Source organism: Mustelus asterias, unplaced genomic scaffold (genome assembly GCF_964213995.1).
Source record: "Mustelus asterias unplaced genomic scaffold, sMusAst1.hap1.1 HAP1_SCAFFOLD_1542, whole genome shotgun sequence".
NCBI lineage: Eukaryota > Metazoa > Chordata > Chondrichthyes > Carcharhiniformes > Triakidae > Mustelus > Mustelus asterias.
The window spans coordinates 43623-62737 of record NW_027591487.1 but is presented as its reverse complement, the minus strand read 5'-3'; the positions used below and the strand labels follow the sequence as shown (position 1 = coordinate 62737).

The following is a 19115-nucleotide window of genomic DNA, read 5'->3' as shown; positions in this document are numbered from 1 at the left end:
TGGATTCTTGTTGGGCAATGATTGTAGAACCAAGCAGTGCTAAGATATAGTTCAATCACAATCTAATTGAATGCAGAGTGCTTTGGAGGGCTGAATGGCCTGCTCTTGTTCTTGTGTGTGAATAAATGGTGCTCCACAAATCATAGAATCCCTACAGTGCAGTAGGAGGCCATTCATAAGAACATAAGAAATAGCAGCAGGAGTAGGCCATCTAGCCCCTCGAGCCTGCCCCGCCATTCAATAAGAACATGACTGATCTGAAGTGGATCAGTTCCACTCGCCTGATCCCTATAACCCCTAATTCCCTTACATTCAGTCCATCGAGTCTGCCCTGACTCTCTGACAGCGTATTTTACCCAGGCCCTATCTCCCTAACCCCACACATTTACCATGGCCAATCCACCTAACTTGTACATCTTCATAGAATCCGACAGGGGCAGAAGGAGGCCATTCGGCCCATCGAGAATGCATCACCACAATCCCACCCAGGCCCTATCCCCATAAACCCATGCATTTATCCTAGCTAGTCCCTCTGACACTAAAGGGCAATTTAGCATGGCCAATCCGCCTAACACACACATCTTTGGACTGTGGGAGGAAACTGGAGCACCCAGAGGAAACCCACGCAGACACAGGGGGAACGTGTAAACTCCACACAGACAGTGACCCAAGCCGGGAATCGAACCCGGGTCCCTGGCGCTGTGAGGCCGCAGTGCTAACCACTGTGCCACCGTGTGGCCCTTTGGACACTAAGGGTCAATTTACCATGGGCAATCCACCTAACCTGCACATCTTTGGACAGTCACCCAAGGCTGGAATTCAACCCGAGTCACTGGCTCTGTGAGGCAGCAGTGTCACTGCCACCCCAAATGAATTTGAATTCCACAAGCTGCCATGTTGGAATTTTTGAACCCTGTCCCCAGAACATTAAACTGGCCGTCTGGAATACTAGCCCAGTGACATTACCACCATGCCACCAACTCCCATCAATACCGAGGAATAAGATTAGATTTGATTTGATTTATTATTGTCACATGTATTAACATACAGTGGAAAGTATTGTTTCTTGTGCACTATACAGACAAAGCATACCGTTCATAGAGAAGGAAAGGAGAAAGTGCAGAATGTAGTGTTACAGTCATAGCTAGCGTGTAGAGAAAGATCAACTTAATGCGAGGTAGGTCCATTCAAAAGTCTGACAGCAGCAGGGAAGAAGCTGTTCTTGAATTGGTTGGTACGTGACCTCAGACCTTTGTATCTTTTTCCTGACGGAAGAAGGTGGAAGAGAGAATGTCCAGGGTGTGTTGGGTCCTTATTTATGCTGGCTGCTTTGCCGAGACAGCAGGAAGTGTAGACAGAGTCAGTGGATGGGAGGATGATTTGAGTGATGGACTGGGCTACATTCAAGACCTTTTGTAGTTCCTTGCAGTCTTGGGCAGAGCAGGAGCCATACCAAGCTGTGATACAACCAGAAAGAATGCTTTCTATGGTGCATCTGTGAAAGTTGGTGAGAGTCGTAGCTGACATGCCAAATTTCCTTAGTCTTCTGAGAAAGTAGAGGCATTGGTGGGCTTTCTTATAGTGTTGGCATGGGGGGACCAGGACAGGTTGTTGGTGATCTGGACACCTAAAAACTTGCATTGCCGCACATCTATTAGGGACTCGGAGGACTTTGTCCCACCGAAGTGAACTGCTGGCGGCGGGCTCTCCAAGCGAGTCACGTAAAAGCCCGTCAACTTTGCTGGGACGGGAAGGTCCCACCAGTAGCTAATGGTTCGCTGCACTCATTACGGGAAAACCTAGTGGGGGGGGGGGGGGGGGGGGGGGGGGGGGGGCGACGGGGGGTGCTGCAGAAGGGGTGGAAATCCCAGCTGATGTCTGGTGCTTAATGAGGATGAAACAGCCACGTCAGCTTGGAATAATTTAATGCGTACATTCTCCATGCGTGCACATTGTGCAATGTCTGTGAATGTAGCAAGTGTGCAGTGACGTCCAAAACATACGTCAAAGTTACTACTTTATTCTTATTCCTCACTCCTGTAAAGGAAAAATATGCTGTCCCACTTCAATCCAGTTTCGATTCAGGCCTCGTTTCTTCCAGGGATAATTTCAATCATTATAAATTCCAGAGGAAAAAAAATTATGTCAGCTCGATAAAATATATATTTTTTTCAGAATTTGAGCTAATTATCTAAATCAAGCTAAACCCACTCAGTTCATACAGCAAGGGAAAAGGCCCAAGATGATTAGAAACATTTGCAAGATATCGCAAGATAGCTTTTATTGCATTTTTGATTAATTACTATGTATAAAATGTGTCATTGAAATTCGGCTTTCTTCATGGATTTGCCCTCTGCTGTTGTCCCAGGGGAGAATAGATTTCTTGTTTACCGAGTATACTAGACTATTAATCAGATAGCTGAAAATCAGAGATTGGAGATGATTATCCCTCAGGAGAGTGCGTAATAGGTAATGACATTACAGGGAGATATGAATCTAAATGAATTCAACTTCAAAATGGCCGTCTTCCACACAACTCAGGCCCTCTTGCTACTTTTATTTTTTTCATTCATTCATGGGACGTGGCCGTCGCTGGCTAAGCCAGCATTTATTGCCTATCCCTAATTGCCCTCGAACTGAGTGGCTTGCTTGGCCATTTCAAAGGGTGGTTGAGAATCAACCACATTGCTGTGGCTCTGGAGTCACATGTAGGCCAGACCAGAAACATAGGAGCAAGTGGAGGCCATTCGGCCCTTCGAGCCTGCTCCGCCATTCATCACGATCATGGCTGATCGTCCAACTCAATAGCCTAATCCTGCTTTCCCCCCATAACCTTTGATCCCGTTCGCCCCAAGTGCTATCTCTGGCTGCCTCTTGAATACATTCAATGTTTTGGCATCAACTACTTCCTGTGATAATGAATTCCACAGGCTCACCACTCTTTGGGTGAAGAAATGTCTCCTTATCTCCGTCCTAAATGATCTACCCTGAATCCTCAGACTGTGACCCCTAGTTCTGGACACCCCCACCATCGGGAACATCCTTCCTGCATCTATCTTGTCTAGTCCTGTTAGAATTTTATACGTCTCTCTGTGATTCCTCCCTCATTCATCTGAACTCCAGCGAAAGCAATCCTAACCTCATCAATCTCTCCTCATACATCAGTATGACGGCAGATTTCCTTCCCTAAAGGACATTAGTGAACTAGAGGGGTTTTTCCGACAATTGACAATGGTCATCACAAGCAATTCTTAATTCCAGATTTTTAAAAATTGAATTCAAATTCACCATCTGCCGTGGCGGGATTCGAACCCGGGTCCCCAGAACATTAGCTGAGTTTCTGGATTAATAGTCTAGTGATAATGTCACTCGGCCAGCATTTCCCCATTTGCAGGATGTGGGCATCACTGGTAAAGTCAGTGTTTATTGTCCACTCCTAATTGCCCCTGAGGAAGTGGTGGTGAGCCAACCCTGTGGTAAACCACTGTTAAGTTTATTGCTTGTGTGTAAGTGTGACATGCCTGGACACGCCCCTGCCGGCCCTGCCTGAAACTCCTCCCCCCCCGGTCCAGGTATAAAGGTGACTGCTCCCAACCCCCCTGCCTCAGTCGCCGGACCAGTTCATCAGCATGGGTGTGCTCCAAGTCTTTTGCGAATAAAAGCCTATTTGTTCTTGCGTACTAATTAGTCTTCGCTTAATTGATAGTGCATCAAAACCCCTTGATACTGAACAGTTTGCTTGGCCATTTCAAGGGGCAGTTATGAGAGGGAGACGCATTGCTGTGAGTCTGGACTCACATGCAGGCCAGACCAGATAAGAATGGCAAATTTCCTTTCCTGAAGGATGTAAGTGAACCAGTTGGAATTTTATGACAATTTGGTAGTACCAATATCAATAACAGACTCTTGTTTTATTTTTGAACAGATTTAGTTTATTAATTGAATTTAAATGCCCCCCAAATGCTGGGCAGAGATTTGAACTCCTATTTTCAGGCTATTTGTCCAGCCCTGTTTCATAATCACAATGCTACTCTTCCAGAATCTCTCTCTTATTTCCTTTGGACTTGACAGTTATACAGAGTTGATGGTCGAGTTTTTCTTTTCTTTTTTTCATTATTGATTCACTCAACAGTTGCAGAGTCCTAGTTTTCCATTCAATGAACCCCCACAGAGGAGGCTATTTGGTCCATCAAGTCTACACTGACTTTCCAAATGAGCATCTTACCCAGGCCCTATGCCCGTAACCCCACGTGTTTTCCCTACACATCTTGGGACACTAAGATGCAATTTACCATGGCCAATCCACCTGACCTACACATCTTGGGACACTTAATGGCAATTCATCATGGCCGATCGGGAAAAGCAACCAGCATAATCAAGAACCCCACGCACCCTGGACATTCTCTCTTCCACCTTCTTTCATCAGGACAAAGATACAAAAGTCTGAGGTCATGTACCAGCCGACTCAAGAACAGCTTCTTCCCTGCTGCCATCAGACTTTTGAATAGATCCACCTCGCATTAAGTTGATCTTGCTCTACACCCTAGCTATCTGTGACTGTAACACTACATTCTGCACTCTGGACAGCACGGTGACACAGTGATTAGCACTGCTGCCTCACAGCCCCAGGGACCCAGGTTCGATTTGTGGCTTGGGTCACTGTCTGTGTGGAGTTTGCACGTTCTCCCCGTGTCTGCGTGGGTTCCCTCCGGGTGCTCTGGTTTCCTCCCACAGCCTGAAAGACGCGCTAGTTAGGTGCATTGGCCCGAACAGGCACCGGAGTGTGGCGACTAGGGGAATTTCACAGTAACTTCATTGCAGTGTTAATGTAAGCCTTACTTGTGACTAATAAGTAAACTTTAACTTCAAAACTTTTCCTTCCCTATATACGATATGCTTTATCTGTATAGCTTGTAAGAAACAATACTTTTTACTGGACACTAATACATGTGACAATAAATCAAATCAAACATCTTTGGAGTGTGGAGGAAACCGGAGCACCCGGAGTAAACCCTCGCAGACACGGAGAGAATGTACAGACTCCACACACAATGGTGGTGCTTCAAATGAGAACCTCAGTTCTGAACCCTTTCTGTTGGCCCCGATCCTGTACACGAGGTTACTGATCCAGGAAAAGAGAGCAAAGCCTCAAAGGAGACTTTGTTCCTTCTTATCAGCTTCATTGGCACTTAGCACGATATTCTTAATGCAACTTTATTAGCTCAAGATAGTTTGAACTTCAGAATATATAATATCTCATGATAGGTTTAATAAGTCCATCCTCGCTTGACCAGAACTGATCCAGCGACAATTATTTTGACTTCCTGTGGTGTTGGGTTTTTTAAAAATCATTTTGACAGACATTCACTGAGCCAGAAATATTTTCTTTCCCAGTCTCTGAAAAAGTGGGTGCATTTAAGCTGAAGGAAAGTTTCCAAGGGCCTCCCGGTGGGGAGGTGGGAAGTGAGCTAGGATTGGCTTTCTGGAGCAGTCAGTCGGGTGTGGAGTGTCAGCCACAGCTTAGACGTGGAGCAATCAATGGATACAAAGAACAGTACAGCAGAGTAACAGGCCCTTTGGCCCCCCAAGCCTGCGCTGATCACATTGTCCTACTTAAACCAATCGCTTGTATCCCTCTATTCCCCACCTATTCATGTGCCTATCCAGATAAGTCTTAAATGTCACTGACTTACTGCTTCAACCACCTCACTTGGCACTGCATTCCAGACCCCCACCATCCTCTGTGTAAAAAACTTCCCCCACACATCTCCACTGAACCTTTCCCCCCCTTACCTTGAACTTGTGCCCCCTTGTAATTGTCATTTCTGCCCTGGGAAAAAGCTTCCAACTGTTCACCTTATCTGTACCTCTCATAATTTTATAAACTTCTATCAGATCGCCCCTCAGCCTCCGTCTTTCCAGGGAGAACAATCCCAGTTTATTCATTCTCTCTTCATAGCTAATACCCTCCATACCAGGTAACATCCTGGTAAACCTTTGCTGTACTCCCTCCAAAGCCACCCCGTTCTTCTGGTAGTGAGGCGACCAGAATTGGACACAATATTCCAAATGTGGCCGAACCAACGTTTTATACAACTGTAACGTAATTTGCCAACTTTTATACTCAATGCCCCGGCCGGTGAAGGCAAACATGCCTTGTGCTTTCTTCACCACCTTTTCCACCTGTGCTGCCAATTTTAAGGATTTTATTGCAAGTTTTAAGGATGAAACCCTTAAAAGAAAAGGCATGACGCACAGACATGTGTTCAAGGCTTCTTACTTTCGATGCTTGCGATGTGGCAGGATGAGAATATCAATCGTGCAGAGATAAGTGGAACATCAGTAGCCCTTTCATAATGGGTCCTCGACAGAGCGGGCAAATTAAGATGGTTCCGGTTCTGGTTGAGGGGTTATGATACAGTTGCAATTATTAGGATCGACGGGAGCAGACTTTTGGGCCTGGCAAATTATTCTCCAACCAGCCCCACTTAGTGGATAATGCGGGGAAATTAGCCTGGCTGGCAGCAAGCGGGTCACCATGGCAACGGAAGGAAGGCTACCAAAGTGTCAAGTTTGCAATGTTGAGGCAGGCACCAGCTTCAGAGTGAGAGAGTAGGATCTGTGTGTCGCAGTTTCTCCAAAAGGCAAGTAAGGCACTGCAAAGCAACATTATGTTACATGTCTTGGTGTTGTGACCGAACAGATCAGGAAGAGATCAGACTCGAACCCTCTTGGCTGAGGGACGGATATCAGCCCAAGGTACCAGCTCCTGGATGCACTCTGGAAATGCTGCCTTCTCTGGGCTGTGATGCCTCTCACAGTTCAATAATCTGCTCATGCTGACTCTCCTCCAAGTACAGAACGAACAGACAGTAGAGCAAGAGGACTGAACGGTCTGGAATCTGGGCCGTTAGTGGAGGGGAAATAGACAAAACAAATTCAGACGGAAAAAGACACCTTGCTGCACAGAAATAGGCTCAGCATGAACTGTGGATACAGGCGTAGAGTGAGGTACAGATACAGGCGAAGGGTGAGGTACAGATACAGGCGAAGGGTGAGGTACAGATACAGGCATAGAGTGAGGTATGGATACAGGTGTAGAGTGAGGCACGGATACAAGCGTAGAATGAGGTACGGATACAGGCGTAGAGTGAGGCACGGATACAGGTGATGGGTGAGGTATGGATACAGGTGTAGAATGAGGCACGGATACAAGCGTAGAATGAGGTACGGATACAGGCGTAGAGTGAGGCACGGATGCAGGCGTAGCGTGAGGCACGGATACAGGTGGAGGGTGAGGTATGGATACAGGTGTAGAGTGAGGCGCAGATACAAGCGTAGAGTGAGGCACGGATACAGGCGTAGAGTGAGGCACGGATACAAGCGTAGAGTGATGCACGGATACAAGCGTAGAGTGAGGCACGGATACAGGCGTAGAATGAAGCGCTGATACAGGTGCAGAGTGAGGCATGGATACATGCGTTGAGTGAGGCGCTGATACAGGCGCAGAGTGAGGCACTGATACTGGCGCAGAGTGAGGCACTGATATAGGCGCAGAGTGACATGCTGATACAGGCAAAGAGTGAGGTGCTGATACAGGCAAAGAGTGAGGTGCTGATACAGGCACAGAGTGAGGCGCTGATACAGGCGCAGAGTGAGGCGCTGATACAGGCGCAGAGTGAGGCGCTGATACAGGCGCAGAGTGAGGCACTGATACAGGCGCAGAGTGAGGCACTGATACAGGCGCAGAGTGAGGCACGGATACAGGCGCAGAGTGAGGCACAGATACAGGCGCAGAGTGAAGCGCTGATACAGGCGCAGAGTGAAGCGCTGATACAGGCACAGAGTGAAGCGCTGATACAGGCGCAGAGTGAAGCGCTGATACAGGCACAGAGTGAAGCGCTGATACAGGTGCAGAGTGAGGCACAGATACAGGCGCAGAGTGAGGCACTGATACAGGCGCAGAGTGAGGCACAGATACAGGCGCAGAGTGAAGCGCTGATACAGGTGCAGAGTGAGGCACGGATACAGGCGCAGAGTGAGGCACAGATACAGGCGCAGAGTGAGGCACAGATACAGGCGCAGAGTGAAGCGCTGATACAGGCGCAGAGTGAAGCGCTGATACAGGCACAGAGTGAAGCGCTGATACAGGTGCAGAGTGAGGCACAGATACAGGCGCAGAGTGAGGCACTGATACAGGCGCAGAGTGAGGCACGGATACAGGCGCAGAGTGAGGCACAGATACAGGCGCAGAGTGAAGCGCTGATACAGGTGCAGAGTGAGGCACGGATACAGGCGCAGAGTGAGGCACAGATACAGGCGCAGAGTGAAGCGCTGATACAGGTGCAGAGTGAGGCACAGATACAGGCGCAGAGTGAAGCGCTGATACAGGTGCAGAGTGAGGCACGGATACAGGTGCAGAGTGAGGCACAGATACAGGCGCAGAGTGAGGCACAGATACAGGCGCAGAGTGAGGCACAGATACAGGTGCAGAGTGAGGCACAGATACAGGCGCAGAGTGAGGCACGGATACAGGCACAGAGTGAGGCACCGACACTGCCATAAAGTGAGGCTCTATTGGTCTCACCAATACCCTGTGCAACTGAAGCATAACCTCCCTACTTTTGTGTTCAATTCCCCTCGCAATAAAAGATAACATTCTATTCGCTTTGCTAATCACCTGTTGTATTTGCATACTAGCCTTCTGTGATTCATGCATGATGTCACCCAGATCCCTCTGCATTTCAGAGCTCTGCAATTTCCCACCATTTAGATATTATGCATCTTCCTGCCAAAGTGGAGAATTTCACATTTGCCAACATTATACTGCATTTGCCAGGGGACGGCAGGGGGGAGGGTGCCATAATTTATTCAGCTCACTTGAGCTGGCCAGTGGAGTAGCCACTGACTAGAGGGTAAACACGCTGGGATTCCTTGCATGCTCGTGTACGTCCATATTCGGCACTCTGTCTTGTCAGAAAACCCTGAGACACTGGGGAGGAATTTTCCCATTCCGCCCGCCATGGGAATCGTAGTGGGCAGGACAGGACCATGCCAAGATCCGTCTTCCTCAGGCGGGATTTTCCAGTCTTGGGGCGAGCGTGGCAGGAAAATCCCGCTCTGGAGGTGCCTCATCGAAGCTAACTAGGAGGAAATTCAGGGGAATCTTCTTTATCCAGATTGTGGAACTTTCCTGCCATGGAGGGTGGTTGAGGCAAATAGCATGGATAGATTCAAGAGGAAGCTGAACAAAGAAAACAGGAAGGTGAAGGAAATGGCAGGATACTTTGATGGGGTTCGAGAGTCACACAGTGGAGAAAAGGCCCTTTGGCCCATCCAGTCTGCGCCAACAATAACTGCCACTAAAGTCACCCTGGATGAGCTAAGGGCGAGGCAAAATAAGGATTGGGAGCAGGCTGGCATAGAGGCATGGAGCATTAACATTGATGCTGGATGTCCTGGCAAGGGCACCAGACTGCAGGGTAACATCCGAGGCATGGTATTTCCTGCGAAAGAAGTGGGGGAAAACTGAAGAGGGCAAAAGAAATTAAATTCTGACCCTGCCAGCCGGGGTAACAGTTCCACCTCATGGATTCACATTTTACACTATTTTGGTGAAGATTTGATTTGATTTGATTTGATTTATTATTGTCACATTTATTAACATACAGTGAAAAGTATTGTTTCCTGCGCATTACACAGACAAAACATACTGATCACAGAGAAAGAAACGAGAGAGTGCAGAATGTTACAGTCATAGCTAGGGTGTAGAGACAGATCAACTTAATGCAAGGTAAGTCCATTCAAAAGTCTGACAGCAGCAGGGAAGAAGTTGCTCTTGAGTCGGTTGGTACGTGACCTCAGACTTTTGTATCTTTTTCCTGACGGAAGAAGGTGGAAGAGAGAATGTCCGGGGTACGTGGGGTCCTTAATTATGCTGGCTGCTTTGCGGGAAGCGTGGACAGAGTCAATGGATGGGAGGCTGGTTTGCGTGATGGACTGGGCTACATTCACGACCCTTTGTAGTTCCTTGTGGTCTTGGGCAGAGCAGGAGCCATACCAAGCTGTGATACAACCAGAAAGAATGCTTTCTATGGTGTATCTGTAAAATTGGTGAGTGTCGTCACTGCCAAATTTCCTTCGTCTTCTGAGAAAGATGACTAGTACTTGCTGCTGGATGCATCGTACTGAGATGGTGGACATAAAATCCCTAGAGTACAGAAGAAGGCCATCTGGCACACCGTGTCTGCACCGACAACAATCCCACCCAGGCCCTATCTCCATAACCCCACGTGTTTACTCTGCTAACATCCCCCGACACTAAGGGACAATTTAGCATGGCCAATCCGTCCGACCCGCACATCTTTGGACTGTGGGAGGAAACCGGAGCACCCGGAGGAAACCCACGCAGACACGGGGTGAACATGCAAACTCCACCCAGACAGTCACCAGGGGCCGGAATCGATCCCGGGTCCCTGGCGCTGTGGGGCAGCCGTGCTGACCACTGCGCCGCCGTTCAGCCCCGCACATGCTTACAGAAGCAAGAATTCTTACGCACGCAAGCAGCCTTTTGATCGAACTTTACGCAGAGATATTGCTCTCCGAATAATCCAACAGTCTGTCATTTCAAGGGAAAGCTCTGACTGTGAGAGAATATAAGAATACCAGGGCTGTCTGAAAGTTTAATCAGGCTTACTCACTCACCAACTCTGAGCACATATGACTGCAGGGGGTTGGGCGCAAGATGTTACATTAATTATTTTCTTGTAAGGCGCTGCATTAAGTTACTGAAACACGAAGTAAATTGAAAGCTGTACCTTACCCAGCCGCGCATTCCTCAATTTTCACATCTGCTTATTGCTGGCAAAAGTGTAATGACTGTTTTGATCTGCGCTCAATGAGATGTAACACATGTAGTGACTGCAAGGTGGAAAGGCTTTCAATCAAATTAATGTCTCAAGTGAGTCATAATCTCGGTTGCTGTTGAAAGCAAATGACGCTTAAGTGTTAAATACTTTTTAAAAAATATATCCGCCAGTGTTTACAAGTCAACTTGTGCAGACTGGCCTTCCCCCCTCTCTCGAATGTGGAGAATCGAATCGAGGGCAGGTCTAATTGAGGTGATTCAGCTGATGAAAGGATTTGAGAGGGGAGGCTGTTTCCTGAGGAGGGGGTGGAGGGGCGGTGGGGGGGGGGGGGGGGGGGGGGGGGGGGGGGGGGGAGGGAGGGGGGGGGAGGGAGGGGGGGGGGGTGAGGGGGAGGTGCCAGAACAAGGGGATCCGACCTTAAAATTAGAGCTCTGCGGTTCAGCAGTGATGTCAGGAAACATTTATCGGTGCGGAGAGTGGTGGAAATTCCAGAACTCTCGCTCGCAAAATAGCTGTTGAGGTGGGGGAGGGAGGGCGGGGGGGAGGGAGGGAGGGGGGGAGGGAGGGAGGGGGCGAGGGAGGGGGGAGGGAGGGAGGGGGCGAGGGGCAGTCACTTGAAAGTTCACAATTGAAATAGATGGTTTTTTTTGTTCAGCATGCGTAGTCATGGCTACAGGATCAAGGGGAGGGCACGTTTAGGTGGGAAGAACAAGGAGGCAATATAAGACAAAGGGGCGGCACGATGGCACAGTGGTTAGCACTGCTGTCTCACAGCGCCAGGGTCGCGGGTTCGATTCTGGCCTCAGGTGACTGTCTGTGTGGAGTCTGCATGTTCTCCCCGTGTCTGCGTGGGCTTTCTCCGGGTGATCCAGTTTCCTGCCACAGTCCAAAGATGTGCAGGATAGGCGGATTGGCCATGCTAAGTTGCTCCTTAAGTGTCCCAAGATGTGTAGAGTTGGGGGATTAGCGGGATGAATATGTGGGGCTACGGCGATAGGGTCTAGGTAAGATGCTCTATCGGAGAGTCAGTGCAGATATCATGGATCGAATGGCCTCTTTCTGTGATGCAGAGATTCAATGATTCTTGGCACAGTTATGATGGGCTGAATGGCCTCCCTCTGCGCTGTAACCATCCCATAATCCTATCCAGTTAATATACAGTTCAGCCATGATCTTATTGAAAGGCAGAACAGGCCCGAGGTTCAGAACAGTCTGCTCCCGTTCCTCTCTTTGCTCCTTCCTAACTCTAGTCATTCAAATTGCCAAGGAGCTTGTTTGTTTTTACATGTTAACTTGTCTTGCAGAACCAACCACGATTGAGACAACTTCTCTTGGGGCAGCTGGTGTGAAAACCACAGTGGCGACCACAACCTCAACCACTTCTGAGAAAGCTCTCGCCACCACAACGCTGGCCACAGGCACGAAAGAGGGCAGCAGGGGGCCCAGGCCGGGCCTATCCGATGCTGTGACGAAAACACCCCCAGTGTCCACATTCTTCCCCATCCCCGAGAGATTCTGTGAGGCGACGCAAGCCAGGGAAATAGGCTGGCCTCAGACACAGCGAGGCCTAATGGTGGAACGCCCATGTCCAAAGGGGACTCGAGGTAAGAGGGGTTTTTATTTAGTGTCTCTGTTGTGTTTTGTGTCTAAATTGTTGGAAAGCACTCAATCTAATTCCAGAGGAGCTCAAATGGTATTTATTCCCTCGTTGTTAAAAACTATATTTGTGATGAATTAGTGTAAAGGGTATTGTTGCCATGTTGGGCCCTGTGTTTGCAGCAGAGATCTGAAGGAAAATGGGATTATTTTCACTGGTTACCAGGAAGAACAGAGCTGTTTCTGCTGCAAAACCAAACTCTGAATCGGGAGACAATTGTTTTTCTGGGGGTAACACCGTCTTTTTATCAATTCCCCGCATGAGTGACATGGGGGAAGGGGGTGGGTTGGAAGGCCAGGGAGACAGAGGGAGGTGGGAGGAGGTAAGAGATGAGGGGGTGAAGGAGGAGGAGGAGATAAGGAGGTGAAGGAGCGGGAGATGAGGGGGTGAAGGAGGGAGAGATGGGGGGGTGAAGGAGGGAGAGATGGGGGGGTGAAGGAGGGTTAGATGAGGGGGTGAAGGAGGGGGAGATGAGGGGGTGAAGGAGGGGGAGATGAGGGGGTGAAGGAGGAAGGGATGAGGGGGGTGAAGGAGGGGGAGATGAGGGGGCAAAGGAGGGGGAGATGAGGGAGTGAAGGAGGAAGGGATGAGGGGGTGAAGGACAAGGGATGAGGGGGTGAAGGAGGAAGGGATGAGGGGGGTGAAGGAGGGGGAGATGAGGGGGTGAGGGAAGGGGAGATGGGGGGTTGAAGGAGGAAGGGATGAGGGGGTGAAGGAGGAAGGGATGAGGGGGTGAAGGAGGAAGGGATGAGGGGGTGAAGGAGGGGGAGATGTGGGGGTGAAGGACGGGGAGACGAGAGGGTGAAGGAGGGGGAGGTGAGGGAGTGAAGGAGGAAGGGATGAGGGGGTGAAGGAGTAAGGGATGAGGGGGGTGAAGGAGGGGGAGATGTGGGGGTGTTAAAGAGGTAGAAATGGAGTCTGAGGGAAATAGTGGGTTGGAAGATAACGCGTCTGCTCTTCTCGACTCTCTGGCTCCAACTGCCAGTCCCTCCACAACCTGAACTGATACCCTCCTGCCCATTGGCTCAGCTTCTCACGAGGACAATCTATAGGGTCCTCACCGATCATGTGACCGTCAGGGAATGCTCCTCCTCCTTAAAGGGCCACTACATTCTGGCTCTTTGTCAGAGCTGTGCAGGCAGTCCCACTCAATCTGCCCTTTCCCCGTAACCCTGCAGTTAGATCTCCAAGTCTTTACCCAGCATCCTTTCAGAATTTACTATTGGCTCAGCTTCTGCTGTCTTTCAGAAAGTGTGTTGTGAATGGCAACCACCCACTGAGTAGAATCGGATTCTCCCCGGCAGCCCCCATCTCCATTCCCACTTCTTCAGCTTGTTATCTTCGACGGGTTTACAGTGGTTACCGACCACAACCCTTATTGTAGTCGAGAGATCCTGTTCCCAGTGCGTTGCAGACCGGTGATGCAGGGCGGGGGAGGGAGGGGAGGAACAACTGAGGAGGGCCTGCCATCAAACCCACCTCCCCCCACCCCAAGAAACGAAAGCCGCAGTGGCCAAAAGGTCAGGTATAACCAGCAGCAGTGCTGCCTGTCTGGACATGAGGGGAGAATGATGATACTGCCAGTCTTCTGCAAGGAAGGCATCCATCACCTTATGGATGCACCTGGGCACAGGGCGCATTGAAGGCAGTGAATCACAGAATCACTACAGTGCAGGAAAGGCCATTCAGCCCATTGAGTCTGCACCAACCACAATCCCACCCAGGCCCTATCCCCATGACCCCATCCATTTACCCTAGCTAGTTCCCCTGACACTAAGGGTCAATTTAGCATGGCCAATCCACCTAACCCCCGCACATCTTTGGAATGTGGGAAGAACCCCCGGCAGACACGGGGAGAATGTGCAAACTCCACACAGACAGTGACCCAAGCCGGGAATCGAACGCTGTGAGGCAGTAGCACTGACCACTGTGCCACCGCTCCCTCCCTGGGCAAACCATCTCACGCCAGAATGAATGACTACTGCCACTCATGCAGTCACATTTAAGGGCAGGTGGCGTGACTGCCAAACCCTCTCCCAAAGCTCTGGTCGGTTCCCAGGTGAGTGTAGCCGTCCTTGCCCAGAGTATGGTGCGGCAGCTCTGTGCAGCTCTGCATGGCAATGGTAAGGTTTCATTACCTTTGTCTTCCTCCCCTTCCTTCCCTTTATAGAGATCAGACAGCTGAGAAACTGCTTGAGGCTGGCACAATGCAGCAATTCACACCATCCGCCCCGCTCCAATAGTCTTGGCAGTGGCATCAAAACCTTGTCCATCTGTGACAGACACCAGCGACGTAGCTGAGATTTGTGAAAAGCCTGGGGTGTGCCTCCTGCACTTGAGTTAATTGGATGTGGCCCCCTAATAATCAGCTAAATTGTTGTTTTACTTCACTGAAGAGTAGTCATTATTCAGTGTGCTAAGCCAACATTTGAAAATGCTCAGTGGCATTAACTATGCTGCAAAGTGCTCTCCCCGTCGAATGACAGAAATATCCATTAGCATCTAATGCCATGGTCGCCTCACTCCTGCAACACAGCCGCTGGTGATGTGGTTGTCATCAACCCTACATTCATTTCTGTTCATTTTTTCTCTTTCGTTCCTCCACTCAAAATAATCCAAAAAGCAAATGAGATTGCTGGCCTTTATCCATAGAGGAAGGCAATGGTGCACAATGGGAGTGTTACTGAATGAGTTTCTTTTTACTCATTCGTGGGACATGGCCGTCACTGGCTGGCCAGCATTTATTGCCCGTCCCTATTTGAGAGTCAACCACATTTCTGTAGGCCAGACCGGGTAAGGACGGCAGATTTCTTTCCCCAAAGGACATTAGTGAACCAGATGGGTTTTTCCGACGATCAACAATGGTTTCATGGTCATCAGTAGATTCTTAATTCCAGATATTTTTTTATTGAATTCAAATTCCACCATCTGCCGTGGCAGGATTCGAACCCCAGGTCCCCAGAACATTAGCTGAGCTTCTGGATTAATAGTCCAGCGATAATACCACTAGGCCATCGCCTCCTCTGTAATGTAAAGGCACATGCTCCGGGGACATCACCGGAACTGTTCCACTTCAGCCACCACAAAATCGGAGCAGGCGAGGGACCGACAATGGAAATCTCCGTTGATCCCGGGTGGGAATTTCTGGTCTCGCTCGAGTGAGGCCATAAAATCCTGGCCATAGAGTCCAAATCCCACCACCACATCAGCAGGTGGTGTTTAAGTTAATTTAATAAATAAATTCAATTTAAAAAACAATCTCTGGAATTGAAAGTTAGTCTCAGTAATGGTGACCTTGAATCTATCATTGATTTTTTTAAAAATCCACCTGGTCCACCAGTGTCCTTTAGGGAAGGAAGTCTGCCGTCCTTGCCCGTACTGGCCTACATGTGGACAGCACAGTGACACAGTGGTCAGCACTGCTGCCTCACAGCTCCAGGCACCCAGGTTCGATTCCAGCCTTGAATGTCAGTGTGGAGCTTGCACGTTCTCCCCGTGTCTGCGTGGGTTTCCTCCAGGTGCTCTGGTTTCCTCCCACAGTCCAAAGATTTGCAGGTTGGATGGGTTGGCCATGCTAAATTGCCCCTTAGTGTCCCAAGGTGTGCAGGTTAGATGGGTTAGCCATGGTAAAATGGCCATCAGTGTCCAAAGATGCTACGTTAGATGGGTTAGCCATGGTAATTGCACTGGATTACGGGGACACGGTGGGGGAAATGGCCCGGGTAAGGTACCCTTGCAGGGCGAGTTGGTGCAGACTCAATGGGCCAAATGGTTTCCTTCTACACTGTGGGAATTGTGGGATTCCATACATGTGACTCCAGACCCACAGCAATGTGGTTGACTCTTCGCCGCACTTGAGGGCAATTATTGATTGGCCACAAATACCTTACCAGCGATGCCCATATCCGATGACGGACTAAAAAAGAATCTAAAGGGGTAGAAATCATGGTTCAGATACACAAAGCTCTGATACGTGGTGAGACTACATCTGGAGCAGTTCTGAGCATCAAACGTTGGGAAGAATATCTTGGCCCTGGTGGGGGTGGGCCGGGGTGGGGGGGGGGGGGGGGGGTTTGGGGGGGTAAGGGTACAGTATTAATTTACCAGAATGATTCCACAATTCTCGGGAAGATTGGTTAGGGGTGTATTGATTGATTTTCAAAATCGGAGAGGATTTAGGGAGAACTATTTCTGCTGTTTGGGGAGTCTATGACTAGGAGGCATGGTCCACATATCAGAACCAGGAGTGAAGTTAGGAAACGTGCCTTCTTGCCAAGAGTAGCAGGAGTTTGGAACTCTCCTGTACAAACACAAATTGATATTCGATCAGATGTTCATTTTAAATGGATTTTTAAAAAGATATTCGGGGACCTGGGGCAAAGGTGCAAACTCCACACAGACAGTGACCCAAGCCGGGAATCGAACCTGGGTCCCTGGCGCTGTGAGGTAGCAGCGCTAACCACTGTGCCACTGCTCCCTCCCTGGGCAAACCAGCTCACGCCAGAATGAATGACTGCTGCCACTCATGCAGTCACATTTAAGGGCAGGTGGCGTGACTGCCAAACCCTCTCCCAAAGCTCTGGTCGGTTCCCAGGTGAGTGTAGCCGTCCAGAATATGGTGCGGCATCTCTGCATGGCAATGGTAAGGTTTCATTGCCTTTGTCTTCCTTCCCTTTATAGAGATTCGCAGATCAGCCATTACCTTAATGATTGGTGGAACAGGATGGATGGATGGGCTGAATGGCCTCCTCCTGTTGCAGTCTTCCATGCTTCCCCGCTACAAGTCAGTGTGCAACATTCCCAGCCCCTCCCAGCCAGCCTGCATCCCCTAAGAAGGGGGCTTTGTTTTGTCAATAATGAACTAAAACGATCGATGAGAGTTGCAATCTTCTCTCTGCCTCTGGCCACCCGGGTGCACCATTTTGACGGAAGGTCACTGACCCGAAGCATTAAGTTTTTTTCTCTCTCCGCGGATGCTGCCAGACCTGCTGAGCGTTTCCTGGTTTCATTCCACACTTCCAGCACACTCCGTGGTTTGTTTCTGTGTTCGGGTTCCCCAGACTGGGAGCTGGAGCTAGAATCCTGGCTGATTGCCCCACTAATCCCTCTAACCTACGCAACCTGGGACACTCAGGGATAATTTAGCAGGGCCAATCAACCTAACCCACACATCTTTGGAATGTGGGAGGAAACCGGAGCACCCGGAGGAAACCCACGCAGACACGGGGAGAACGTGCAGCCTCCGCACGGACAGTGACCCAAGCCGGAATTGAACCTGGGTCGCTGGCGCTGTGAGGCAGCAGTGCTAATCGCTGTTCCACCCATTGACCATGCTAAATTCTCCCTCAGTGTACTTGAACAAAGTTGATCTTTCTCTACACCCTACCTATGACTGTAACACTACATTCTGCTCTCTCTCCTTTCCTTCTCTATGAACGGTATGTTTTGTCTGTATAACGCACAAGAAACAATACATTTCACTGTATGTTAATACATGTAACAATAATAAATCAGATCAAATCAAATCAAATGAACAGGCACTGGAGTGTGGTGACTAGGGGATTTTGACAATAACTTAATTGCAGTGTTAATGTAAGCCTACTTGTGACACTAATAAATAAACTTTAAACTTAAAGTTACCTTTCACAACCCTGTGGCCTCCCAAACTGCTTTAACCCAAATGAGGTGTAGTCACTCAGACAGGAATGTGACAGCTGAACTACAGCCGGATGGGACATTGGAAAGTCAGCTATGGCTCAGTTGGTGGTGCTCTCACCTCTGAGTAGGAGGGTGGTGATCCAGGAAGGGAGCAGGAAAACCTCGGCTAACCTTGCCGCACTGAGAGAGTGCGGCACTGTCGGAGGTGCCATCCTTCAGCTGAAATGTTAATCCGAGCCCGCATCTTGGGCAGACATAATCGATCCCCAAGGCACTATTTTGAAGAAGAATAGGGGAAATGACATAGAATATCATAGAATCCCTACAGTGCAGAAGGAAGCCATTCGACCCATCGAGTCTGCACTGACTCGATGGCATGGTGGCACAGTGGTTAGCACTGCTGCCTCACAGTGCCCCTTAGTATCAGAGGATGTATAGGTTCGAGGGATTAGCAGGGTAAATGTGTGGGGTTGTGGGGATAGGGCCTGGGATGGGATTGTTGTCAGTGCAGACTCGATGGGCCGAATGGCTTCCTTCTGCACTGTAGGAATTCTACGATTTCTATGACTCTTTGATCGAGCATCATATCAGGCCACTCCTTCCCCGTTACACCATGTATTTACTCCGCCAATCCCCCTAACCTACGTATCTTTGGTCACTAAGGGGCAATTTAGCATGGCCAATCCACCTAACCTGCACATCTTTGGACTGTGGGAGGAAACCGGAGCGCCCAGAGGAAACCCACGCAGACACAGGGAGAACGTGCAGACTCCACACTGACAGTGACCCAAGCCGGGAATCGAACCCGGGTCCCGGCTAACCACTGTGCCACCGTGCCGCCCCTGTTATCCCCAGTGTCCTGGCCAGTAATTTGTTCTTCAATCAACTTCCTGTGGACTGTTTGATGATGAGCAAGAAGTTCCCCAGAAGTT

General features: G+C 49.5%; 1 protein-coding gene across 1 annotated transcript in view; it reads left to right on the top strand.

Annotated features, from left to right (window-relative positions):
* LOC144488411 (adhesion G protein-coupled receptor L2-like) overlaps positions 1-19115 on the top strand; it is a gene marked incomplete at both ends in the record, with an annotated part of 83165 nt that overhangs the window by 23909 nt on the left and 40141 nt on the right. The window contains one exon of the mRNA XM_078206485.1: positions 12173-12472. Coding sequence (XP_078062611.1) covers positions 12173-12472 — 300 coding nt within the window. The remainder of the gene's footprint in view (positions 1-12172; positions 12473-19115) is intronic.